Source organism: Telopea speciosissima, chromosome 8 (assembly GCF_018873765.1).
Source record: "Telopea speciosissima isolate NSW1024214 ecotype Mountain lineage chromosome 8, Tspe_v1, whole genome shotgun sequence".
Lineage (NCBI taxonomy): Eukaryota > Viridiplantae > Streptophyta > Magnoliopsida > Proteales > Proteaceae > Telopea > Telopea speciosissima.
In genome coordinates, this window is record NC_057923.1 from 9,890,964 (window position 1) to 9,915,756 (window position 24,793).

Consider the following 24,793-nt stretch of genomic DNA (forward strand, 5'->3'; position numbering starts at 1 on the left):
AATAAAAAAAAGGTCGTTGCTCGTACAAGAACCCCATAGGTGGGGATCTTTATCACCTGCGGTTCCTTGCTTGGTACAGTTCCTGCGGTTCCCTAACAAGGGGGGCGAATGACCATTCCATCCTTGACCGAATACTCTGCCCGGGTGGGGTCCACTGCCCTCTTATTGGAGGCACTAGAGAATTGTACCGGACAGGGAACCGCAGGTGATATTTTTTCCATAGGTGGCACGACCCAAGTGCATCATGGATTTCACTCGTGAGGCTGAAAGCGAATTCAAATCCTCTACTGCCGAGCTGTCCGGTAGGACTGTGTTGCCTAGACACGATGCTGCGTGCAATGTCCATCTTACCCCTGCCTGAGCGCCTTGCCCGAGTGGGGTAAGGTGGTCATTGCGTGTAGCACCGTGTCTGCGCAGCACGGTCCTGCCGGACAGCTCGGCAGTAGAGGATCCAAATTGGCCGAAAGCGGGTTGGGACTTGGGCCTAGTTTGGTACTTTGTTATGGCCCACCAAATCAAATCATGGTGGTTGCTCACTCAGACGATCATGAAAAGGATAGCAAAGGCGAAAAGCTTCTCCTCAGTCTGAATACCTAGAACGGTTATCCGAAGTGGGATGAGCGGAGAGCCGGAGAGATTCCAGTAGTAGAGATTGTTAGAGATAAACTCCTCTTTCTCATTGTAGCGCTCTCTGTGTAATGTTGCTTCCTTTTTATCACCACCACTCTTCATTCTCTTTAAGAACCCTAGATTCAGCACCACTGTTCTTACCTTCACCATCTTGTAGAACTTTATTCTTCCGAAACACTAAAACTCCCCAATGGATCATTCGAAGCTCTACAGTCGATGCCGAGACCGTAAGCAAGTCTGCCATCCAAAGAATTGCAGAGAAGCTCCGTAGTCTTGGTTACTTGGAGGAGAATTCGAAAGAAATCGAACAGCCTGATACTGGCCATGGCTCCGCTGGTGAGATCTTCATCCCTTCAACTCACCAACTGTCCAAATACAGAATCGGCCACACGCTTGATTCGAGCTGGAGTACTCCAGAGAACCCGGTACCCAAGTCGGGGTCAGGAGCAGCAATTTCGAGATTTTACGAGTTGAAGAGTGAGGTAAAGAAGCAAAAGAAGTCGGTTACGAAAGAGGAGAGAGCACCTACGTTAGCGGAACTTACGATTCCAATGCAAGAGCTGAAGAGGCTTAGAACCATTGGGATTGCTTTGAAGAAGAAATTGAAGGTTGGGAAGGCGGGAATCACGGAAGGCATTGTTAATGGAATTCACGACCGATGGAGGCAGTCTGAGCTCGTCAAGATCAAATGCGAGGATATATGCAAGACGAACATGATGAGGACTCATAAAATCCTGGAGGTTAGTTTCCTATTTTAAATATTTAATATGTTTTTGACGCGAAATATCAAAGTAAGTATTATTACTAGTACTCATTACAAACATCTGCTGAAATAGATATAATTACTGCTTTAAACATTTATATTCAATTGCGAGTCACTGTAATCATTTGTTTTTTAAAGGATAACCCTGAACTCTAGTTGCTTAGCATTTTTCGTTAACAGTCTTAGCATATCGGTTGTTTCTTATGGACGAGATCAGTTCAATATGCATATCTCTGCCACATGACAATATTAAGATTAGTTGTCCTCTTTGACATGTATATGAGCGTAAAAGTTTCTAACTTCAAAATGTTCAAACTTATCGGGCGTGGAACACATTTTTTGGAAGGGGGGAGGATTTAATTTGGTTTTAATCTAGTTTGCACTATTGTGCTCAGAGAAAAACAGGAGGGATAGTTATATGGAGGTCTGGAAGTTCCATTATCTTATATAGAGGGGTTGACTATGAATATCCGTACTTCTTATCCGACTTCAATTCCAGCAGTGAAACTCCTCAAAATAAGGTGTCTTCAGAATCAAGCTTGAATTCTGATGTTGATGGTGGAAAAGCTACCAGATCACTGTACACTGCTGGTGCAAACTCTACGCCACCAGTCCCTTGCAATTGGATTTATCGTTCACCATTGGTACATGGAGTTGGTTCTCCAGATAAAGTACGATTCCAACTGCCAGGTGAGATGGAACTTGCAGAAGTAGCTGACCGTGTATTGGATGGGCTAGGTCCACGTTTTACTGATTGGTGGGGATGCGATCCTATGCCGGTGGATGCTGACCTTTTACCAGCTATTGTTCCTGCATACCGGAGACCATTCCGTCTTCTCCCATATGGAATAAAGCCTATACTAACCAATGATGAAATGACCATCTTAAGGAGACTCAGTCGGCCCTTGCCATGCCATTTTGCTTTAGGTAAGAATAACTTTCTTAGTTCTATTTTTTACCATTTCCATTTGTTTGATTGCACTACTAATTGCATTCCCTGTTTCTCAGGGAGAAATAGAAATCTGCAAGGACTGGCAGAGTCCATGGTTAAGCTCTGGGAAAAATGTGAGATCGCAAAAATTGCAGTTAAGAGAGGAGTCCAAAATACTAACAGTGAAATGATGGCTGAAGAGTTAAAGGTTAGTAATATGACTAATATCTAGATCTTTCATTCTTATATGTAGGATGGTGATGAAACTGTTGTTGCTTCATGAACAATTTTGTGCTGCCTAACGCCTTTCTTTTGTTGGCATTCGTCAATTGATGCATGCTTGGCTCTTTTTACTATTATGTGATGTCTTCTGGGCTTTGGATTAAAATCACAGTGAAAAATGTAAGAAAATGCAGGAAGATGGAGTACTAACTATGAAAACATTATCAAGTGTTTCCTTTTAGCAATAAAAAACTGTCATGCTGTGTCGATGATGTCCATGCAAGTGAAGTTCGGCAGATAGTAACTAAATTTATTTAATTTCCCATAGTAAGTTGCCCTTTAAGATAGATTGACAATAAGATATGAACAAGATTAAACAAGAGAGAACCAAGAGAAGAAGAGAGGAGAGCTGTCAAGAGGGATCAAACTTAACAGTCTCCCTCACCATGTCTTTATTTATATAGTTTAGATTACAGCCAAAAGAGGGGATTCCTAATTAAGTTAGGAATCCTAGTTACAATATGAAGAATAGAAACTACTCCTAGTTACAATAGGAACTAACATAAACAGAAACTATGACTAGACAATCCTAACTAATCCCCACAAATAGAAGAGACACATAGGAGGAGGGAGTCTCGAGCAGAATAATGGAATATTCTGATCGAGAATATCCTTCTCTATGTGCTTATACTTCTACACTGCCCCTCAAGCTGGAGCATACAAATCACCTAGACCCAGCTTGGAACAACTCCTCCTAAAGGCAGGTCCAAACGGCGGCATATCACCAAGTTGATTGGTAGTAGAGACAAAGGGAGTAAAAATCAACTTCTTCATAATAGCATCCCGAACAAAGTGACAATCAACCTCAATGTGCTTAGTCCTCTCATGAAACGTTGGATTACTTGCAATATAAATAGCGGCTTGACTATCACAAAACATCTTCAGAGGTTGAGCGATAGGAAATCCCAACTCCTGGAGCAATGACTTTACCCACATCAACTCAGCAATAGTATGTGCCATGGCCCGATTTTCAGCCTCGGCGCTTGATCGTGCAACAGTAGTTTGTTTCTTGCTTTTCCAGGTGACCAGATTATCTCCCACAAATCTTTAACTGTTTATCCTATTGATCAGTATGTTTCCATTTCTCATCTTCCATCCCACTATCACCCGCTTGAGCAGTATTCCATTATTCTGCTTGAGATTCCCTCCTATGTGCTCGATATACTTCAACAAACTGTACTTTGTAGTTTGTACTATTTCATAAATAATTAATTGATATTATGTTTCTTCACTCGTGGTACATAATTTACTTGTTTTACTTGTCTGTCTTCTAGTACTAAACAGTGTGTAGACTAGGCAATATTATAAAGGTATATAATTGGGTTCAACAGTTATTGCCAACCAAGGGTGCAAATCCAAAACACAGCACTTTGTGTGACTTTTCTTGCAATATGAAGGTTTAAGTATGTTTATATAGGCTAAAACAAGGTTTCCCTGAAGTATCAGAGCCTAATATGGCTGTTTGCCCACCGAAATGGCCAACTGAAACAGTCTGCCAAAAAATACAGTGTTTCGGTGAAATTTCAGTATTTCGCTCATTTCAGTTTGACCAAAATGACCTACTGAAACGAGATTTAGAACCTTGAGGAAATCTCGAACCTGGGAATAGCATGAAGTGTGGTCTGAATCAAAGATAGAGGAAGAGATGGATCGTAACTGGAACAAGAGGGAATATCAGAGGAGAACAGAGAGGGATGCGCAGCTCTTGGCAGCCAAAGCTATTAACCCAAAACTTTTCATTCAAGTTTAAATTTGTCTATATGATGGTTACACAATATATAAAGATTCAAACTAATCCCTATTCATACGTAAACTCTGAAATAGACTTTGAATCTACTTTGGATTCTAACTTGGACTTAAAAACTGAAAACAAGTTTGAAGGCAACTAAGACTAACTTTTACTTGCTATTACGAATCTAACAAGATAAAGAAAATTAAAAAAATTACATAATTATCCCCAACTAACCCAACATTTAACTGCGTCACTGACAGCATTCTCTTGCCTCAACCCCTTTCGGAAGAATTAGTACAGAAGTTGAAAAGATTGTTTGTTCTTCCACATGAAAACTTGTCATATCTTACCCCCCCCCCCCAAAAAAAAAAAATAAAATAAAATAAAATAAAATAAAAAATGTTGAGGGTTTTGAAATTCTCCTTCCTTTTGACATCCTTGCCTCATCCTATCAGGCTCTTCTTGTTTAAAGAAAGTAAAGGTAGTTCTTTCTATTAAATGGAAGAAAGTTACTTTCTGTTGAGTATAATAATTGTCTCCTATTGCTCAAAAGTGCATTACTGCTTTAACACTGAGCATGCTTACAAATGAGAAGTTTGTTAGAGGTGGAGGGGAACTAGAACCTTCTTTGTTGTGCTGGTATTTGCTGATTGATGTTAACCATAAATATCACTGGATTAACATTATTCCTTTCGCATCACTTCATCAATAAGGTGTACCCAGTGTATGAGGCTCCCGCCACTGCGGGGTCTGGGGAGGGTCATAATGTACGCAGCTTTCCCCCCGCTTTGCGGAGAGGCTGTTTCCTGAATCACTTCATCAATAACTTCTGTTAATAAGTTGTGTGTGTGTTCCATCATCTTTTAAGCAGATAGCATGTCTCAATTGACCAAACAACAATTAACCTGGGAAATTAATGCTTATTGTTCATTTTATTTAAATTTTGGAATGCCATCTATTATTTGGAAGTCAATCATTTGAAGAACATTTTTAAAGGCTGATCTGTTTATATGTAATTTATACTCGGACATCTAATTATTTTGAAATGCATTTTGCAGCGATTGACTGGAGGAATGCTCCTTTCAAGGGATAGGGAATATATTGTTTTTTACAGAGGAAAGGATTTCTTGCCAGTGGGAGTTTCTTCTGCATTAAATGAGAGGAGGAAGCATAGAATAGGCAAAGAGAATATGGATATTAGTTCATCAATTGGCACTATGTCTGAACCTGTTGAAAAGACTAAGGGATCTCTTTCTGTAGATGGAATTGAAGAAACAAATGACAAAAGGGAAATGAAAGTTCTCTCTAAAGCACGTGAAGTGAGGTCAACAAAGTCAGCTATTGAAGTCATTAGCAACAAGCTGTCTATGGTATTAATCTCTTAAGATGCTACGCTTATCTCCTAGTAAAGCTTATTTGTAGGATGCAACTTGTTGTCACCAAAGTGGTGAAATAAGCATGGTTCGAGGTCTCGCCGAGATCTCGGTTTTTTTGTGTTACTGAGTCGAAACCACAGGCGAGTTAGGGATTCAACAAGGTTACAGTCAAAATTTTGGTATCTCACTGAGATTTGGATCTTGTATCGGTTGAAACTGTTACCATCCACTTGATATTAAAAGCCTCAACTCGGCGAGACTTGGTCGAAATTTCAACCAGTCTTGTCTGTCTCGGTGGGTTTCGATTGTGAATGCACAACACCCCCCCCCCCAATCTGATTTTTTGACCAAATCTTACACAACCAAGCTTGGAACAAGTGGATTTTTAAAAAACTAGGGGTTTTACTTGAATTATAGAAATTTCATTCCTATTGCTTATTTAAGCTGTTTTACTTAAATTATATGTGTTCTGATACGTAAGATTGTGTGGAATTGGCCATATCAGTATATACATACAACGTACACTACCAACCTAGGGGGTCCTAAGTCAAATTACCATTTTGGGTGTATTTTTAAAAAAACTAGGGGTTCCACCATGTTAATAGGGCCTAAAATAGGTTGTCCTGCCAGTTTCATGACCTAATCAGGTCATATGGCCAACGAAACCAAGGGCCAAAATTTGACATAAAAAATGCATCAACTCGGCCGAGATCTCGCTGAGACAACTCGATTTTTTGGCTAACCGAAACCAGCCAAGATACCGAGACTTCGAACCTTGGAAAAAAGAAGTTGTAACCTTCTTTTAACTGTCCCTTGTCTTGTTATTTAATGCACGGGTAACAAAGGGGTTTCAAAATTTGAAAGTTATTTAATGCACTATTTATGTTAAATGACAAGATTTATCCTCATTGAAAGAAAGAGTTTGTTATCTTAAAAGCGTAAAAAAGTAAGGTTACGACTTCTTAGGGCACCACTTTGGTCAATAAGATTTTCCCTTATTTGTATCATTTTCTAACTTTCATATTTCTCATAAAAGGCATTAGAAAAGAAGGCAAAAGCAGAGAAGCTTCTAGAAGACCTAGAGAAAGCAGCTGAGCACCAGAAACCAGAATTAGACAAAGAAGGTATCGCTGAAGAAGAAAGATACATGCTAAGGAAGGTTGGCCTGAAAATGAAGCCTTTCTTACTGTTGGGTGAGTTATGCAATCTATTGAAGTATTGTTGAACTCAAAGCAGCTGGGTTAGGAATAAATGCTCTGCCAATTGCATGTGAAGACCCCTCAAAACCATTCGGGTGAGTCTTCCATAAAAGTGAACCCATTCTATTGTGCACATGGACCTTAAAGCCTATGGTGCCAGTTTTTATAAACTGTTTGTGTTGTTTGCTTCTAGTCGTCTTGATCTACCCAAGCCCATCTACCCTTACTGGATTAAATAAGATCAGTTTTTAAGATTCTTGATCGCCTGTGCGTTCTAAGTTACCTATCTATTTATTTCGTTGCTTTACCACTGATTCAGAACAGTTGCCATTCAAGAAGCCCCCCTGAATCTTGATTTCTGATAAACTTCTTCTCTATGCATGTTCAGGCAGACGGGGAGTTTTTGATGGGACTATCGAGAACATGCATCTTCATTGGAAATATAGGGAACTTGTGAAGATAATTTCTAATTACCGGAGCATAGAAGATGTTCGTGCAGTGGCCAGGACTTTAGAGGCTGAAAGTGGGGGGATATTGGTGGCAGTGGAGAGAGTGAGCAAGGGCTATGCGATCATTGTTTATCGTGGGAAGAATTATGAACGCCCTGCTGAATTGAGACCTCGGACCCTCTTAAATAAGCGAGAAGCAATGAAGAGATCGTTGGAGGCACAACGTCGTGAGGTGAAATTGTTTAATTTCTTCTAAATATTTGAAGGTTAATGTGGTTAGGACTTCAAGATCTTCTACTCATTCTGGTCCATATTTGTCATAGTTGTGGTGTGATTACAGAAAGTGTGAAGAGTCAAGACCCCCTACTAGGATCTCCTAAAAACCAAAGAAGCCAATTGGATGATCCTGAACGAGTAGTGTTTCTTTTGGACAGTGAAAGAAGGGACAAACAGTCTCTCGGACAATGAAAAGAAGGACAAATTGTCTCCCAAAAACTTAGCTAGATAGTCAGGGACATATAATATGGTTGATTTTGGCCTTGGAGATCCTGGGGGTGCCATGGATGGTGAACAAATTCAACCTATATATCATGTCTATTACATGTGATTCTGGAATCATACATGTGAATACAACAACAACTCAGCCTCATCCCAACAAAATGGGGTCAGTTAAATGGATCCTTGCCCTCCAGTCAGCTCTATTCGAGGTCATACTTGATACAAGGCCTGAGCTATGCATGTGTTTCCTCACCACTTCTCCTATAGTCATTTTAGGTCTGCCCCTGGCTCTTTTAGTTCCTTCAACCTGAATCAAGATCACTCCTTTGTAGTTTGTACTGGGGCATCCAAAGGCCTCCGTCGAACATGGCCATGCCACCTCAAATAACTTTCTCGTAGCTTATCATGTATAGGAGCTACTCTCAAATCAGCTTTAATATGATCATTCCTTACTTTATCCTTCCTATTTTTGTCACTCATCCATCTCAACATCCTCATCTCAGCTACATTGAGTTTATCTATATGATGTTTTTTATTTTTCCAACATTGTACACCATACATTATAGTCATAGCGGGTCGTATGATTGCCCTATGAAATTTTCCTTTAAGTTTTGAAGAAATACGTCGACACACAACACTTTGGACGCACCTCTCCACTTCATCCATCCTATTTTAATTCTATATGACACATCATAGTCATAGCCGGTCGTATGATTGTCCTATAAAATTTTACTTTAAGTTGTAAAGGAATACACCGACACGCAACACTTTGGACGCACCTCTCCACTTCATCCATCCTCTATATCACCTTCTTTATTTATGATTGAACTCAGATACCTTAAATACTCACTTTGTGGAATCTCCCTCTCATCAATTTTACCACCTCATTATCTATCCTAGTGTAACAAAAGTTGCACGCCATATAGTCCGTCTTTGTTCTACTAATCTTAAAACCTTTTGATTCCAAGGTTGATCTCCATAACTCCAACTTAGCGTTAATCCTTGCTTTAATCTCATCCATAAAAGAAAAATATCATCAGCAAAAAGCATACACCATGGAATCATACATGTGAATAAAAAAAAAAAGGTGTACCTAGTGCACGAGGCTCCTGCCACTGTTGGGTCTATGGAGGGTCTTAATGTACGCAACATTACCCCTGTTTTCGCAAAGAGGCTGTTTCCAGATTCGAACCCCTGCTTTCTCAAGGGGAATCATATATGTGAATGTCTTGTTTAAATTATTGCTAGTGAATTCTATATTTCTGTATATTTTTTTCCCCTAACTTCAAGTGTAATTTTATTTGGTTTAATCATCTTATTTGTTCTCTTATATGATCGATGTAGTCTTTGAAGCTCCACGTCTTGAAGCTTACCAGAAACATAGAGCAATTGAAACTTAAATTGGTGAGCTTCTCCTCTCTTTTGGAAGTCACATTTTTTCCCTTCTACCGTATTTTTACAGCAATTCTTTGAGACGACATGGACACTAACTTGATGCACTAAACTGATTATAAGATGTCAAATTCCAAGTCTGAATCACATAATCTAAGCGGGCCAATGGAATCTTTTCATGTGCGGAATTCTGAAGAGGTGAGGAGAAACCAACAAAAACCCAGAACTGAATGTATGTGCTACTTTTTAGTTGTGGACTTCGTATTGTGGTAGTGCCCCTTCATGGTAAACCTTGGCGTTAAACATGCATCAAAGTTCTTTGCTATTTCTCTGATTTTGTTATGATGACATCTTTTTGTTTCTTTTTCTTTCGTTCTCCCCACCTCCCCTGTATGGGTAAGCTGCTCCAGGATATCAAGTTTAGATAGAAATCATATGTTGCACTTAATGTATTAGAGCAAGAAAAAATGTCTACCATGACAATGAACAATTAATCTATTATCTATGCCTAATCTTGGGATTTGTGTAGTCAATATTTATTTGCTGTGCCTGAACACAAGAATTATGTACACATTGTGACAAATTTTCATGTTTTTTTTCCTCAAAATCAATCTGTCTACAGAGATTTGTTTTTTGTATTCACTTGAATGCCTTCTTTTTTGCATGGTCGTATTAAATGACCACTAAATTAACATGATGAATATATCTTCCAACTTCCAGTTGTATTAAATAATATGTTGTCAGCACACTTGTTGCACCTAATGTCATTTTTTAACACCATTGCTTTAAATAGCAACTGTGTCCCAAGTTTGAACAGTAGAACTTGGATCTGGTGGCAAAATGTCAATTAGAGTAGTTGATCAATGGTGGAGCAGGGTTCATTAAGTCAGCTTCAAATAGTGTTGGAGTAGGCTTGAACATTGATGATGATGATGATAATGTCGAGTTGATGTTGTCTGCTTCATGAATTCTGGACAATCCTTTCCAACATGTATTTTTATGTGACCTAATAATTGTATTATTACACTTTTATATTATCAAGCAAGGATTGGAGCTGTTAATGGATTGGCATGATGAATTTGACTGCTCTCCTTATTGAAAACCTAATGCCACTATCCACTCTTCCAAGTTAATGTCTATGCTGGCCAAGAACCATGATGTATCCAGTTGGTTCATTATTGGAAGCAAGGTTTAAAGTATTGTATCCGAAGGGTGATCTTAAGAGACATATCGTATCATATCGTATGTATCGGAGAGATGCAAGATATGCTAAAGATACTCATGGAAATGGTCAAGAAACGTATAGAAATGCTTAGAATATATGTAAAATACAGTTTTGAAGCGTAAAACACTATAAATAGGTAATATGTAAACTATATCATGTACAAAAAGGAGAACAAAATACAGTAAGACAAGTGCATTCAATTGATTATGTATAGAGGATGATGTTTCTTATATGTACTAATACCAAAAAAGATTTCATTTTCAGTTTGGGGAAGATTTAGGGTTTAGATGCACACATCATTGGAAGAAAAAAAAAATATTTTGATGTAATCATTCAGGTTGTTTTTCACTAATCTAATGATCTATTGCAAAATACGACTCTAAAAATTCAATATTTGAGCAAATAATTCAAAATTTTGTTTGATAACTATTCTTGCGCATATCTGGTTTTGATCCTTGATTGCAGGCTGTTTAATCCCCAAATGATGACGAAATCAACACTACTAGAGTCTCTTTTGCTAGTAGAAATAAAAATTCAACTGTATTTTGCCAAAAAAAAAAAAAAAGGAGATTAGAATGCCTTACAGAAACTCTTGGTAAGTGTTTTGCAATCACGGATTGTGCTATGTAGTTTATAGGAGATGTATCAAGTGTATTGATAAGTATCTGTCATACTGGGTCATGTATTGACCCAGTACAGTCAATACAATTTTTTTTAGGTATTGTATCAGTACCTTTAAGATGCGATACGTATCGGCAGATCTGGTAGGATACTTAAAACCTTGCTTGAAAGTGAATTTGAAAAGAGTGGTATAAGATCCAAAGTTGGTGATTGTTGGCAAAGAGGCAAAGGATTGTCTGTGGTAGTTTCTATATATCTTCATGATCTACCATGAGTTTCTGAACATCTGAGCTGCATTTGCTTTCTGGTATGATAACTGAAGCCAAAAGAAGAACAGGGAGCTGATTCAACTTCAATGCCTATGAATAATTTGATGGATGCTCCAAGCAATAGTGTTGACGAGTCTAAAATGGTATCTTCATCTGAAGCAGTTTCCATTGATGGAACCCTCTCTTGTAACTCTTTGGCTGAGGTAGTAGATAGAGCAGACAGAGAACCTTCTCTGTACTCTGAACCTACCTCTTGTTCTGAGAATTCACAGGTACATTCAACACCCTTCCAAATTTCTATGTTATCTTTATGTTTCTTGTCATTTCTAATATGGTGTTCTCCTTTGCTGTTTCCAGTCGCAAGGTATGATGACGTATTCTGCCAATGATAATGTTACTATTCATGCCTCTGACAATGAGATGAAAAAGTCATCAGTCGAATGTGCCAAAAACAATATCAGGTTATCCTTTCAAAGAGGAGAAGCGAAACTTGATGGTGAGGTTTTCTTCAGAGCCGCACCTCTTTCCAACAAAGATAGACTTCTTTTGCGAAAACAAGCCCTCAAAATGAAAAGGCGTCCAGTGCTTGCTGTTGGTAATTTCTTATCATCCCTCAAACAGTTAATCGTTTACTCTCCTTTTGGTAGGTGCAAGTTAAATCACACACTTTGCCAAGTAGAGTAGTCCATTTAGCAATTGATTGCTTTGCGATAAATTTGTATTGAAAATACATGTTATGAGTGCTCATCTGTTTCTTCCACTAATTGAAAAGGTATACAGGATGCATTTGACAATCTATGTAGCCATGTGGACAATGGGGCGAGGAAAGTAAAACCCTAGATAATCAAGGTAGATTAATAGGGTTGAAGGGAGATGAATGGAGCTGGAATAAAAAACTACTTGTGAGACTGAGATCTACAGTGGCAATTGTCAGGATTGGAAGGAGGAATCAAATAACTTGAATAACGTGTGACCGGATAGAGTAAGATTTGAAGTGCAGCTATCGTACATCCATATACACAAATACACAATGCAGCTTATGTGGGGATTATTTATCGGCACTTCCGTGGTGGCTTTCTGGTTATGGTTGTGCTTTAAGAGAAAATCAATTCTCGATCAGATAGAATAGTCAACCATCCAATAATTTCATTGAAGCCCGAATGATATGCTTTAAAGAATGGAAGCAAACTCAGATTGAAAAGACTCTTGTGAGATTAAAGAATTTGATCAGAGAAGTTATAATTTGAAAAAGGCTTTAACCTTACTCAAGAATGCTCCAATAATTGTGTAACCTGCCAAAATAGAGAATAGAAGGAAGAGAAGAAGAGAGGAAGGAAGGAGAAGAGCTCACACAATCGTGAGCAGTCACTTGAATTTAATAGAAAAGAGATGTACAAGGGATAAATAGGGTTAGGGGAAAAACAGTAAAAATCATCACACATAAATCGAGGCTAAGAGGGCTCTCAGAAAGAAAAGCTCATATCTGACACTCCCCCTCAAGCTGGAGCATATATATCCATCATGCCCAACTTGTAACAAATATAATAGATCCGCCTACTACCCAAAGGTTTTGTAAACACATCTGCAAGCTGCTCTCTAGTTCTAACATGACTTGGAAGAATTAACCCATTCTGCATCTTCTCTAACAAAATGACAGTCAATCTCAATATGCTTCGTCCTCTCATGAAATACAGGGTTGGAAACAATATGAACTGCTGCTTGATTATCACACCATAGTTACATGGGAATTGAAATTTTAAAACCCAACTCGGATAACAATTTTTGTATCCACATCAACTCGCATGTCAAGTGTGCCATAGCTCTATATTCTGATTCAGCATTGGAATGGGCTACCATACTCTGTTTCTTGTTTTTCCAAGAAACAAGGTTTCCTCCAACAAATGTGCAGTACCCTGTAGTTGATCTCCTATCAGTTGGAGATCCTGCCCAATCAACATCTGAAAATCCTTTAACTCGGTTGTGATCATGATCTCAATAAACTATCCCTCTACCTGGAGCCTTTTAAGATATCGTAAAATACGAATAACTGCATCCCAATGACAAATCCGAGGAGAAGAAAGAAATTGGCTCACCCCACTAACAGGAAAAGCAATATCTGGTCGGATAACTGTTAAATAGTTTAACTTACCCACCAGTCTTCTTTACCTCTCTGGATCATCAAGAACATCTCCCCCTTCAGCAGTTACTTCAATTCCCAGAAAGTACTTAAACTTCCCCAAATCTTTAGTTTGAAAATTTTGCTGCAGATATGACTTCAAATCCACAATACCTGCTGAATCATCACGTATAATGATAATAGCATCAACATATGCTATCATAAAAATTCTCCCTGTACTTGATTGCCAATAGAAGAAAGAATGATCACCACCACATCTAGATAGACCAAACTCCAGAACAACTTCAGTAAAATGCCCAAACCACGCACGAGGAGACTGTTTCAGCCCATACAAAGATTTTCTCAATCTGCAAACCAGACCAGATTCCCCCTGAGCAACAAACCCTGGAGGTTCCTCCATATATACCTCTTCTTGCAAAGTACCATGCAAGAAGGCATTTTTGACATCCAACTGAAACAAGGGCCAATGACCAGTGGCAGCAAGAGAGATCAGAATATGCACGGAAGCAAGCTTGGGAACTGGAGAAAAGGTATCCAAATAATCGCCACAAGTCGCGCTTTCAAACGAGCAAGAGAGCCGTTGGGGTTAACCTTCACGACATATACCCATATGCAACCAATAGCAGTCTTCCCTGGGGCAGTGGAACAAGTTCCCAATTCTGATTCACATCTAAGGCCGACAACTCTTCTTCCATAGTTGTCCTCCAACCGGGACTAGATAATGCTTCAGTCACAGACTAGGAAGGGGATGGGCATCAACAATAGACAAAAAGGAACGGAAAAGGGATGACAAACCAGAATAAGAAACATAATTAGAAATAGAATATTGAGTACAACTACGAGTACCTTTCCGCATAGCAATAGGAAGATCAAGGTCAGAAACAACAGGGTTAGCTGAAGGAGGATTCTCATCAAGATCTGCAGTGGAAGAAGATGTGATAGAGTCCGCGAGTACAGGAGGGGCAGCAATGACCATCGGTTTGCGACTGTAAACCTGGGTAACAGGAGGGCGTTGACGAGAAGCAATTGGAGTAGAACCTTGTGACAGTGAAGACTGAATAATGTAAATTGGAAAATCATCATCTAACTCAGATGCATCAACTGGTTCAACATGATATCGAGTGGATTCAAAGAAAGACACATCAGCCGTGACAAAATATTTGCGCAACATAGGAGAGTAACATCGATAGCCCTTCTGGGTATGCGAATAACGAAAAAAAAATTGCATTTAATTGCCTTAGGATCCAACTTAGACAGACCTGGCTGATGGTCACGAACAAAATAAACACATCCAAAAATGCGAGGAGGTAAGATAAATAATGGTTCAGTAGGAAACAAGAAGGAATGAGGGATGCCACCCTTTAGAACGGAAGATGGCATGCGATTAATAAGATAACATGTTGTCAAAACAGCATCAGCCCAGAAGAACTTAGGAACTTGCAATCTCAAACAGCATAGAATGAGTAACCTCCATTAAGTTCCTATTCTTCCGTTCAGCCACACCATTCTGTTGGGGTGTGTCAGAACAGAAAGACTGATGGATAATACCACGCTGAACCATAAATGCAGAAAAATACTCTTTGGCATATTTACTATGCAAAACTTTCACACACACCAAATTGAGTATAAACTTCATAAACAAAGGCACAAAAAATAGAGAAAAACTCAGAACAATTTTTCATTAAATATAACCATGTAATTCTTGAATAATCATCAACAAATGTAACAAAATATTTAAAACCCAAGTTGGAAGAAACTGGACAAGGACCCTATACATCCGAATGAACTAAAGAAAATGGGCTAACAGACCGTTTATTGACTCTAGGGGGATAACTCATACAATGAAGTTTACCAAACTGACAGGACTCACATTCAAGACTAGAAAGAGACACAAAAGTGACAAAACTAGGTTCTAATTTTTTAAGACTCTCCAAAGATGGGTGACCAAGCTGTCAATGTATCTGGTGGGGGGAAGCAACATTGGAGCATGCAACCGATTGAGAATCTTCAAGCAAATACAGCCTCCCTGACTCCCGTCCTCTACCAATCGTCTTCCTCGTAGCAAGATCGTGAAAGATACAAGAATCGGGATAAAATGTCATTGAACAGTTGAAGGCTTTGGTTATTTTACTAACTGACATAAGATTACAAGGAAAATTGGGAAGATAGAGAACAGAGGATAAAGATAGAGATGGACTAGGGCGAACAGTGTCAGTGCCTTTAACCTTTGCTAAAGACCCATCAGCTAAAGTAACATTGGAAGATGATGGAAACAAAGAAGAAAGGATACCTGACATCCTAGACATGTGATTGGATGCCCTTGAATCAATGATATAGGGATGGGAAGTAGTAGAAAGACACACTGCATTACTTGTGCTCATCAGAGTAGCAGTGGAAGAAGTGGGTTTTGAAATCTAGAACTGGTTGTACCGTGCAAACTCCTCCTTTGACATTACCACAACCTTACCCTCAGAGGGTTGGGATTGAGGGGCTGAATCACTACTAGTGGCAGAATTAGCAAATTGCTGTGTTGCTGGTTTCCCATGGAGCTTCCAACAAAACCTTTGAATGTGACCAGGTTGGCCACAATGATGACAAGTCCTTACATTACCCGAACCATCAGAAGAAGTACCATATTGGCCCCTTCCTGTGCCACGACCACCACCACTGCCACCTACACCAGCCCCTGATTGAGACACCAGGGCAGAACCCTCAGCTGTAGGTGTAGCATCACAAGAACTCTCACGGGACACTCGAAGAACTCGAGAAAAGGTATTCGTGAGTGAGGCAACAATTTCACCACCAAGAAGTTATCAAGGCAGCAAGGCGACCATGGCGTTTGAGGGCCTTCCTAAGCGCCTTGGCGATAGGGCGGCCGCAAGGCGTCGCCTTGGCGAACAAGGCGTCGCCTTGGCGAACAAGGCGTTTTAGTGCTCTTTTTTTATATAACCATTTTATTAGGCACAAATAGCATATTAATTTTTATATAATTCTACTTATATACTAAATAAATATGAAAGAATTGAAGTATATAATCAAGGAATTGCAAAATAGCATAATCATAGAATTATAAAATCAGTGAATCACAATTACAAAATCAATGAATCACATTATTACTCACTCACATGATGTTAGAATTATAAACTCACATAATCACAGAATAAATAGTTACATAACCACAGATTGCATAACTTACAATAACAGATGCATTTCATAAATTATACTAAGGAATGCACAATTTACATTGAATCACAGAAATTACAGCAACAGCCACTCCGGCAGCAGCCAAAGCCACCGGCCACCACTAGTAGAAGCCAGCCATAGAAGAATAAGGTATACGAGAATAAGACAAAAAAAAAAAAAATAGAAGATGGTCAGACATGGAACAAAGAAGAGGAAGAAGCTAGAAGAATAAAAGGAAAAAATGCAGCTGCCAAAGCCACCGGCCAGTGGCCTGAAGAAGTGAAGAAGTGCTGCTGGCCGGAAGAAGTGAAGAACTGAAACCGAAAAAAAACAGGACACTTGCTGCTGGCCGGAATGCCGGAGTAAAGGAAGCAGCGGTGCCGGAAGATGTAAAAGGTCACCGCTGCAAAAGGAAGAAACACAGAGAAGGTTAGAAGAAAAGGGAGACTTTAGAAGAAGGGAAAAAAAAGGCACAACACTTCCCGTGGAAGCTGGAGATGTCGCCGGTGGGGGTGGAGGCTGGAGATGGTTAGAGAAAGGGTTTAGACTTTAGAAGATAGAGGTTTAGAAGGAAAAAGAAAAATATAAAGCACAATACTTACCTTCAAGGCTGGAGATGTCGCCAGACGCTGGTGGAGGTTGAGGCTGGAGATGGAGATGTCGGTGGAGAGGGGAGAGTGAAGAGGTTAGAAGAGGTTCAGATTTTTTAAGGAGAAAAGAAAAAAAAAAGCACAATACTTACAAGGCTGGACATGTCGTCGCCTCGCCGGACGCCGGTCAAGGATGGGGACTGAGAGGGACTGAGGAGTGAGGTCTGAGGGAGTCGCGACAGTCGCCCTCACTGCTGCTTCTTTTTCTCCTTTTCTCTTTCGCAGGTTTTCTTTCTTTCTCTTTTGGTTATGGGTGAGACGGTGAGAGTGAAGACTTTTGTTTTTTTTTTTGGTTTTTGTTTGGCTTAGGTGATTCAATGTAACACAATATACAGAAATAATGTATACAAGCCCATGAAAATATAAGAAATAGAATAAAACTCTACATATTTTAATTTTGTTTTGTTTTTAAATGATTCGGTGTATCGCACTGTAAGAAAATCATATACGCAAAACCAATAAAAATATAGCAACTAGAATAAAATGCAAAAAATATAATAAAAAAATGAAATAACGCCTTTCCACTAAGGCGCCTAAACACCTTGACCCTCCAAAACCGCCAGGACGCCTTGGCGTCGCCTTAATAACTATGGATCTGACTGACTCAAACTCCTGTCCAAGTCCTCCCAAAAAGCCCATAAGAACCAATTGCTCTCTTTGGGTCTGCATCTGTTTCACATCGGAACTTATAGGAAGGAGTGAGTTTAACTCTTCATACATTCTCTTGAAATCAGCAAAGTATTGGGTGATAGAACTCCCCTTCTTCTCTGTCCGGTAGAACTCCTGAGACAACTCATATATGCGAGATAATTTATTCTGGCCAGAATATAAAACACTCAAATACTCCCATAATTCTTTAACAGTATCGATGTGAGTAACCAAATCCACTATATGGTTCTCCATCGAATTCAACATCTGCCCAAGAATCCGGGCATCAATAGTATCCCAAGTCGGATCATCAGCTGGTTTGGTTCCCGTCAAATGAGCCTGCTGATCATGATCTGTCAAGACAAGGTTCACAATCTTCCTCCATTGCTGAAAGTTTGTGATACCCTCAAGCTTCTTTTCTGTGATTTGATTGGAGGATGAGGACACCACCTTCGTAACCATTGCATTCTTTCTATCATCATCTCCCATATTTTCTTTTTGGAATTTCCACCAATAGAATCACCAAAAAATTCGAAAAATACCTACTCAAACACCCAATCGGCAACCTGCTGCCACTAAAATGATCAAATAAATCACCACACACCAATCGAATCACCACAATATCAGACCAGCACCTTGCCGCGATCAATACTTCACACAGAATTCCAAAAACATCGACCAAACATCAAGCCAGCAACCTGCCGTCATCAATTCCTTCACAAAATCACCATAAAGACCTTCAGAAATCTGCTTTTGTATTGTAAAAGAAGCAGATTCACAGCATCATCACTGATATTCAATCCGCAGACAGGAACAGACAAAAAGAAGGGGTGAAATCATCCCTGTTCTGAAGATCACAACCTCTGGTTAGGGGAACCAGAAATTGCAGAAAAGAAAAAGACGAAGAAAATCTCGCAAGGTGTGCACTGATATTAATGGATCAGCTCTGATACCATGTAACCTGCCAAAATAGAGAATAGAAAGCATAGTTGTCACGGTGGCATGGTGGTCCAAGGCGGTGGAGGCCTGTCTAAGCGCTTAGGCTTTAAAGCGGTGCCTAAGCGGTAAAAGCGGTCTAGTGTTAGTTTTTCCCCCCCCCCCCCCCCCCCCCAAACACTCAATACATGATGGCATGATGCATCATAGTATCATATCTTAAAGACATAGCAGGTATTAGTACTACAGAGAAGAAGAAGCAGCAGCAGTTAACCAATAAAAAACAAAAACAGAGAAGCAGCAGCAGCAGCAGTAGGATGTTAGTGCGTTACAGAGAAGCAGCAGGCAGCAGTTAACCATGTTACCAAGCCCAAAAAGAAAAAAGCAGCAGAGAAGAAGAAGCATAGAAGAAGTAGCAGAAGAAGCATAGAAGTTACAGACTTAAAAAAAAAAAAAAAAAGCAGCAGCAGTAGGCATTACAGGCTACAGAGAAGAAGAAGCAGAAGAAGTATAGAAGTTACCAAGCAAAAAAAATAAAAGGAGAGTTGCCGTTACAGACTACAGAGAAGAAGCATAGATAGAAGTTACCAAGCCAAAAAAAAAAAAACAGAGAAGAAGTTCCGTTACAGACTACACTCTACAGGGAAGAAGAAGCATAGAAGTAGAACTATAGAAGTTGCCAAGCAAAAAAAAAAAGAGAGAAGAAGTTACCGTTACAGACTACAGAGAAGAAGCATCATAGAACTATAGAAGTTACCAAGCCAAAAAAAAAGAAGAAGAGAAGATCAGAAGAAGCATAGGGAGTAGAGACTTACCTTGCCGTAAAGGTAGGAGGAGGAGGAAGCTTCGCCTTCGCATGAGTCGAGTTGCTGTTGCCGGAGCCGGAAAGGAAAGAGGAAGGTCGCACAACCTTTTACGTAGAGGAGTCGAGGGTTTTAATTTTTTAGAGAAGAAGTTATAGGCTTTTAGCCTTTTACGTTTTAACTTTTAGGGATTTTAGATTTTTAGTTGTAAAGGTTATTTATCCCATGTAGCAGCATACGTGAGATAAATATACACCAACCAATACCAATTAAACAAAAAGAATAAAATATAATTGCATGAAAAAATAAAAAAACAAATACACTCTCCAAATTGGCGTCTGACTTGCCCTCATGGCGTACCAAGGCGTCGCTTTAACCGCCTTGGCGACGCCTAGATGGTCAAGTCGGCCGCCATTCATGAGTCTTGTTAAGCGTAGGCTCGCTTACTACATGGATTTTCGCCTGGACGCCAAGGCGACGCCTTGACAACTATGATAGAAAGAAGAGAAGAAGGGAGGAGGGAAGGAGAAGAGCTCACACAATCGTGAGCAGTCACTTGAATTTAATAGAAAAGAGATGTACAAGGGAAAAATAGGGTTAGGGGCAAAACAGTAAAAATCACCACACATAAATCGAGGCTAAGAGGGCTCTCGGTATTAGCGCTAGGCGCTAATCCCGAGATCCATTATTGGCCTCACAACACTCATATCTAACAAATTGAATATCAAAGCTAATAGCAAATCTTCTCAGTGCACAAAACAGATCAAGCATGTGAGCTACTTGACATGACAACCAAATACAGCTCATTGGGGAGAGGAGAAAATTGAATAAGTTCAGAAACAGAAGCAGTATTATGTATTAAAAGGGGAAGCAATCCAGAAAGCAGCAATATTAAACTACCACTAGTGATGCAGAATCCAAGTACCAGCGCAAGTATTACAGGAAGAAGAAGAAAAGCCTGTGGCTGGAAGGGCCTTTCTAGAGCTTGTGGTTCTGGATTTTTCCAGATTTCCTTGTCTCTCATGCACAGTCCATTGTGGGGCTCTATTTGGGTCCTGTTTTCTTTGTTTGATTGTTATTAAGTTGTTTTAGTTCCGGCTGGAATAGGAACAGGTAATTCCAGTCCTGCTTTGGTCTGTTTTCTTTGTTCTGTCAAAATCCTAGTTATTTTAGGACTCTCCAACACAGCTGGTCGATTGGAGGAGTTTTCATGGTTAGCTTTGGTTTTATTTTTCCTTTCCTGTCCAGGATTGATCTAGTCTTTCCTATGCTGAGTGGGACTGGACATTACACAAAGTTATAAATATATTTAAGGGGCTAAGCCTTCCCAAGGATTTTCATGAATGAAGAAACTATCTTGCTGCTCTGGTCCTGTGGTTTTAAGACCATACTGCTATGGATTCAGTAGTGAAGGACTGGTGGATTCCAGGTGAGCTTTAACTGATTTTCTGCTTGCTAAATTGATTTACTGAATAAGAGTGCCATATTTTGGTTTCAGTTGCTTGTGTTTTTCTTGTTCAGTTTCTGTTTTAGAATTCCAAGTTCTAATTGCAATTCTGGTTTCCTAATCTTGGTCAAATTCTGTTTACCTTCAACTTCTGGTTTGCTTTACTGTTTCTGATTTCACTTTGCTGTTTTAATCACTGATTAAATTGTTAATCGATTTCTGTTTAAGCCTTCTAAATTCTTCCATCAATTCTGCAAGTCTGAGATTTCTTACTTGCAGTAGGATTCCTCGTATCTTGAAATCTGGCCGTGAGAATCGCATCTAACTTTGCAGGCTTGATCAACCTTGAAGTGAACCATTGACCTAAGTTTCAAGTCCATCAAAGTAATTCTATTTGAGTTATTTAATTTTTTGTAAATCTGGTTATTGTTCCTTTCTCTGTGATTCTGATTTTTTCAGGTTTTCTAATATTCTATTCGTTAGAAGTTGAAAACCCCCATTAACTAGCCTAGCAGCCTAGGAAAAGTACCACAGATCTCGAGGTTCCACTCCCCCCCAGAATAAGTTAGGCCTCATTAGCCTGGGCTGAGATGGGGATAATCTTCCTTCCGTAATATGATTATTAAAGAAAACAAGAGAGTGCAGTTTTAGATACCTTTTTGATGACTTTTTTTTCCCCTTAAATGATGGGATTTCATGAAGAACCAGAAAAAAGACTGAAAATGGGAAGTTGATTGCATTTTTCATGCAAAATAGCTAAAACCAAACCAGGAGCAGTATTTATGGGTGGGCTCACCCATGCAAAATAGCAGGATGGGCACCTAGTTTTGCCACATGGCAGGTTGGATGGCGTTGAAATTTCATGGTCAAGTAGACCCCAAGGTCTCTTTGTTCACATGCCAAATTTCAGCTTAAACGAAGTTGGTCATGTGGCAAAACAAAGCATTAAAAATGTAGGATTATGAAGAGGGTGCATGGACATATATGGAAGGGTGTGACATTAAATGGGAGGGTAAATAATTAAATTTGAGCTAAAATATGACAAGGGGCCTATCCAGACCGTTCCTTAGATATCCAATGGTCGGGAATCGCTGCATCAGCCTCCCACAGGGCACACCTATGTATTACTCACCATACAAGAGTATGGGTGGGCCTCCCATAATACCTTTTGCCGAAGCTTATTGTTGTTATCATCTTTTTGTTCAACTACTCTGACCCAATTTTTCTTCTTCCCCCCCTCCTCTCTATATTGGTGGGGGTGTTTTGAGTGCTCATAAGAAGCATGTGGATCAAAACAATGAATATTTATCTAGTTACACTAGTTTTGTGCCATTTCAATCTGCTGGTTGGGCCAGGCTGATGTAAACTCGTGTGTAGCCTTCTTATTCTCTATGCCTCGGGCCAGCAGCCAGCCCAACCCTAAGTTTCCCATATTATAGAACCAAGCTGGAGCCTCATACCATGTGAAATGCTTTCATACTTGAGCTCAACTTTAAAATTGGCATAGACTGAACTGCTTGGCATCTGCTTGCGCTCAATTTTGTTCATCATTTTATGAGTTTCAGGAAAATTATAACTCGTATGCTTAAGAGAAACCATATGAACAATCTGATATAAGTAATAAACAATATCTCATGTAATTAAAACACTGATGACTGATCACACTGTACCATTAGGATTGTGGCCAGCATTGCTGAACTTGTTTTCCTTCCTACAGTTGGGGTTCTCACTGATGTTCAGATTGATGTGTTTGCACCATTGACTTGGAAACTGGTGTTAGTTGTTATCATTAGGTAATGGAGCTGGTCTTTTGCATGATTGAATCCCCTTGGATAGTGTCACAGCTTGCACAAGTGTGTTGCAAGAAAATCTTTCCGAAGCCAAAGCTACAAGGATTGGCATAATGGAGCACTAAATTGTCATCTCAATGGACATGCTCTTTATTGTTTCATAAATCTCTTGCATTCTAAATCATGGTACTCACACATTGTATTGCTTTAAATCAGGTAGGAACAATGTTGTAACAGGTGTTGCAAAAGCAATAAGGACGCATTTCCGAAAGAACCGCCTTGCTATAGTCAACATCAAAAGCAGAGCCAAGGGAACTTCAATCCAGGAGGTGGTCTTCATGCTGGAGGTTTGCCTGTGGCGATTACCTCTTTCTGGTGCCCTTATCCATTTCAAAGGAAATATTTAAAGTTATAGTTCCAATTTTGTTTTTTGCAGCAAGCAACTGGTGCAGTTTTAGTCTCTCAGGAGCCCAGCAAAGTGATACTCTACAGGGGTTGGGATGATGGGGAAGAACCTGGTGGTGATAAACGATCTTCAAGTACTACTTCACCATGCAAAGAAAGGACCACCGAGGTGGTTCCGCCCCAGCTCATGGCAGCCATTAGACTTGAATGTGGATTGCAGAGTAACCAAGCAGAGTAATATTGTTGGGCGATAGTAGTTTTTGAAATGGTAAGTAGATGCGACTTTGCGCACCTGGTAAGCTTCTAATGCTCGAGGAGAGGTGCCAAGTTTACTACACATCCACAGCATCAAAAGCGCACTAGTGTACTTTCACCATGTGAAAGAGTTGAAACTGTAGGAGATGAAGGCCTGGACTATTTCAATAAACTTGGTTTAGGGTTGGGTGAAATCTGAATTGAGCTCTGGACTATTTTCTCTTTTCAAGATCCGTTATGTAGGAGAGGAAGGCTTGTTGTGATGCCAGTACCTCCATGCCATTGCACTATGTTGTGATGCCAGTACCTCCATGCCATTGCACTATTTGGGATACTAACAATTGCGTTATCTCTGTATGATGTTCAGCAGCTTTGCAGATTCATGCATCATACAATTATCAAATGTTTTAGTTGCTGGCCTGTGTATATGGACCACGAGGGTAGCTCATACTCAACAGTAGGGACGTTTCAACTGGTTCACTTTCATTAGAGTTGGAACTCAAAATATATTGACAGATTTCTGTGCAAAAATAGTTTTGCCTTTTACATGGTTGTTCCGTCATCTCTTTTTGATGCTTGGCAAGATGGTAAGTCATTGAGTTTTGGACTCGTTGTTCATTTCTATTTTATTGAAGCTATTTTCTGGAAAAATAAAAATAAAAAACTTACTATTTTCAGTAGGAGATAACTACTCACATCAGGTAAGCATTGCAGGCCATACACAGTGGTGTGAAAAGCTTGATTCTTGCCCTTCTAAAAATTTTCAGATAAAAATCATTTTCGTTCAATGTGACTTTTTTGTCATATGGGTGGATCACATTTGACATTTCCAATATTGATAGCTCATCTTAGTCGTATGGTACTGTACTCTACCATGTGTGCACCTTTTCTTCATATTCTTAGTGGTCCAAAAACTTTCAAAAGATCTTACCCACCCCCGAGGCCCCGACCCTAAAACAAACAAACAGAACTTCTTACCATTTTTTAGATAAATATTGTAGACACATGATTAAGTCTTAACTAGTCTGAAACCATTGGATTTGCATCAAATCCATGTGGTGGCTTGTGAGTTGAGTGTTGCACGATAGCAGCTCAATCCCAGGCCGTAGAGGATCCAAATCCCCGGAACCTTTGTATCAATTCCTTCTGGTGTTCTCTGTTTCTCTCCAAAA

General features: G+C 39.6%; 1 protein-coding gene across 1 annotated transcript; it reads left to right on the forward strand.

Moving 5' to 3' along the window:
• Positions 1-611: 611 nt before the first annotated feature.
• On the forward strand, positions 612-23,783 carry LOC122670470 (CRM-domain containing factor CFM2, chloroplastic). The gene is made up of 13 exons (XM_043867357.1): positions 612-1,370; positions 1,789-2,320; positions 2,402-2,532; positions 5,397-5,708; positions 6,751-6,907; positions 7,302-7,594; positions 9,205-9,264; positions 9,376-9,450; positions 11,421-11,639; positions 11,725-11,962; positions 23,178-23,308; positions 23,398-23,634; positions 23,765-23,783. The coding sequence occupies exons 1-12, from the start codon at positions 699-701 to the stop codon at positions 23,602-23,604; spliced, it is 3,027 nt and encodes a 1,008-aa protein (XP_043723292.1). The 5' UTR covers positions 612-698; the 3' UTR covers positions 23,605-23,634; positions 23,765-23,783.
• Positions 23,784-24,793: the final 1,010 nt, after the last annotated feature.

Bases quoted from the DNA above. Each gene is read 5' to 3' on its own strand.
- LOC122670470 (XM_043867357.1), top strand. From the start codon at position 699: ATGTTGCTTCCTTTTTATCACCACCACTCTTCATTCTCTTTAAGAACC. The intron at 6,908-7,301 runs GTGAGTTATGCA...ATGCATGTTCAG, and splicing joins GAAGCCTTTCTTACTGTTGG to GCAGACGGGGAGTTTTTGAT. The intron at 11,640-11,724 runs GTACATTCAACA...TGCTGTTTCCAG, and splicing joins CTTGTTCTGAGAATTCACAG to TCGCAAGGTATGATGACGTA.